Source organism: Austrofundulus limnaeus, unplaced genomic scaffold (genome assembly GCF_001266775.1).
Source record: "Austrofundulus limnaeus strain Quisiro unplaced genomic scaffold, Austrofundulus_limnaeus-1.0 Scaffold706, whole genome shotgun sequence".
NCBI classification, from domain to species: Eukaryota; Metazoa; Chordata; class Actinopteri; order Cyprinodontiformes; family Rivulidae; genus Austrofundulus; species Austrofundulus limnaeus.
Window position 1 is genome coordinate 29,593 of NW_013953108.1, and position 1,340 is coordinate 30,932.

The window sequence follows — 1,340 nt, forward strand, 5'->3', positions numbered from 1 at the left end:
TATTTGGAAATAATATTTATTGTAACATCAAACAATTATCATTCATTAATGCAGATAGTTTCAGATCTAACATCATTTTTTTCATCAGCAGGTGAAAGCCACGGTCTTACTGTGCTCTACATCGGGGGTCCGGAGGCCTCCCTGCCTTCTGAGTGTCCCTGATCAGGCAGAGAGTCAGCTGAGGTCAGCAGTTTTTCCAGAAGGTGATGGCACCGTCAGGAATCAGAGGCACGACTCCTGGACCAACTCCTCTCAAGGAAACAAAACCATTTTATCCAACACTTGTTACATTTCTTAAACTGTACTGCACTTCTGCACTTTACAACAACACAGTGAGACAAACAGGGTTCAAACTTCACAAAAAGGAATGATGTGACAGAAGGAGAGGAAGAGTTCCTTAATGCTACATAAAGAAGTAAGTASAAGAATATTAAAACAGTACATTTAATGCATAAAAACAAGCAGAAATGTGTGTGGCACATTATCYCATCATTTTTACAGGACAATAATGAATCCTAACAGTGAAGCACTGACATCAACAGGTCAAGCTGCAAACAAAGAATGGAAAGAAAAATAGCTTGCTCTGCACATTTTCCTCCTGTACACATGTACACGACACCTGTASAGCACTGCCTCAGGATGTGGTGGCTCAGGCACGTTTCTGCAGACAAAAACACTGTTTTATGTATYAAAGGAAATGAAAAGGCTCCACCTCAGCCAGCTGTTTGAGACAACCCACAGCATGGTTCACATGAGATTCAGACCTGAACACTGGCCTTGCTCTGCCTCTGAACATCACTGAAAGGACCTGAAGTCATGAACGTCTGTAGATGTGATTAAGTAATGGCAGTGCAGCGTTTGCTGTTGCTCGTAAATGTGCTGAGGTCTGTCGGGTCTGGGAGGTCTGGGTGGTCTGGGAGGAGGTCCAGAGGGTCTGGCAGGAATGAACTGCTTTTTAAACTGCAGGAACACACAAAAAAAAGTTTGAACACACGTTTACACAACACCATTTCCCCGCAAGTTTGTGGTCAACCAAACATCGTCAACATGCATTTACACAGTAAAATGGGCGTCAGTCGGTAAACAAATGGTTTAATGTAGAAGTGTAGAGGTTTAGTATTAGTTAATGTGGCTGTTTTCCACCACAGCACGACATTTACAAGAAACAAGTGTTTTATAAACTGAAAAACTAATTCAACATGGCCCCCATTTGGCTTGACTCAAGGATTTCTGCCATTTTCATCATAGTCTGTGTAGCTTTTAGACTGAATTTCAGTTATGGGCTGCCGTTTGTAAAGTTACACAGTCAAAAATTACCACCAATATTTTTGTTTTATTTA

At 41.4% G+C, this 1,340-nt stretch overlaps 1 protein-coding gene across 2 annotated transcripts in view; it reads right to left on the reverse strand.

Moving 5' to 3' along the window:
* LOC106532002 (uncharacterized) overlaps window positions 1-1,340 on the reverse strand; it is a 4,014-nt gene continuing 2,674 nt past the window's right edge. The window contains exons 4-5 of one of the 2 annotated variants that reach the window (XM_014027979.1): window positions 765-960; window positions 1-661 (exon numbers count right to left, since the gene is read on the reverse strand). In XM_014027979.1, the coding sequence (XP_013883433.1) occupies window positions 796-960 (165 nt within the window). In that variant the 3' untranslated portion in view covers window positions 1-661; window positions 765-795. Of the gene's footprint in view, window positions 961-1,340 lie in introns of both variants that reach the window. The other variant, XM_014027978.1, reaches the window with a different exon arrangement.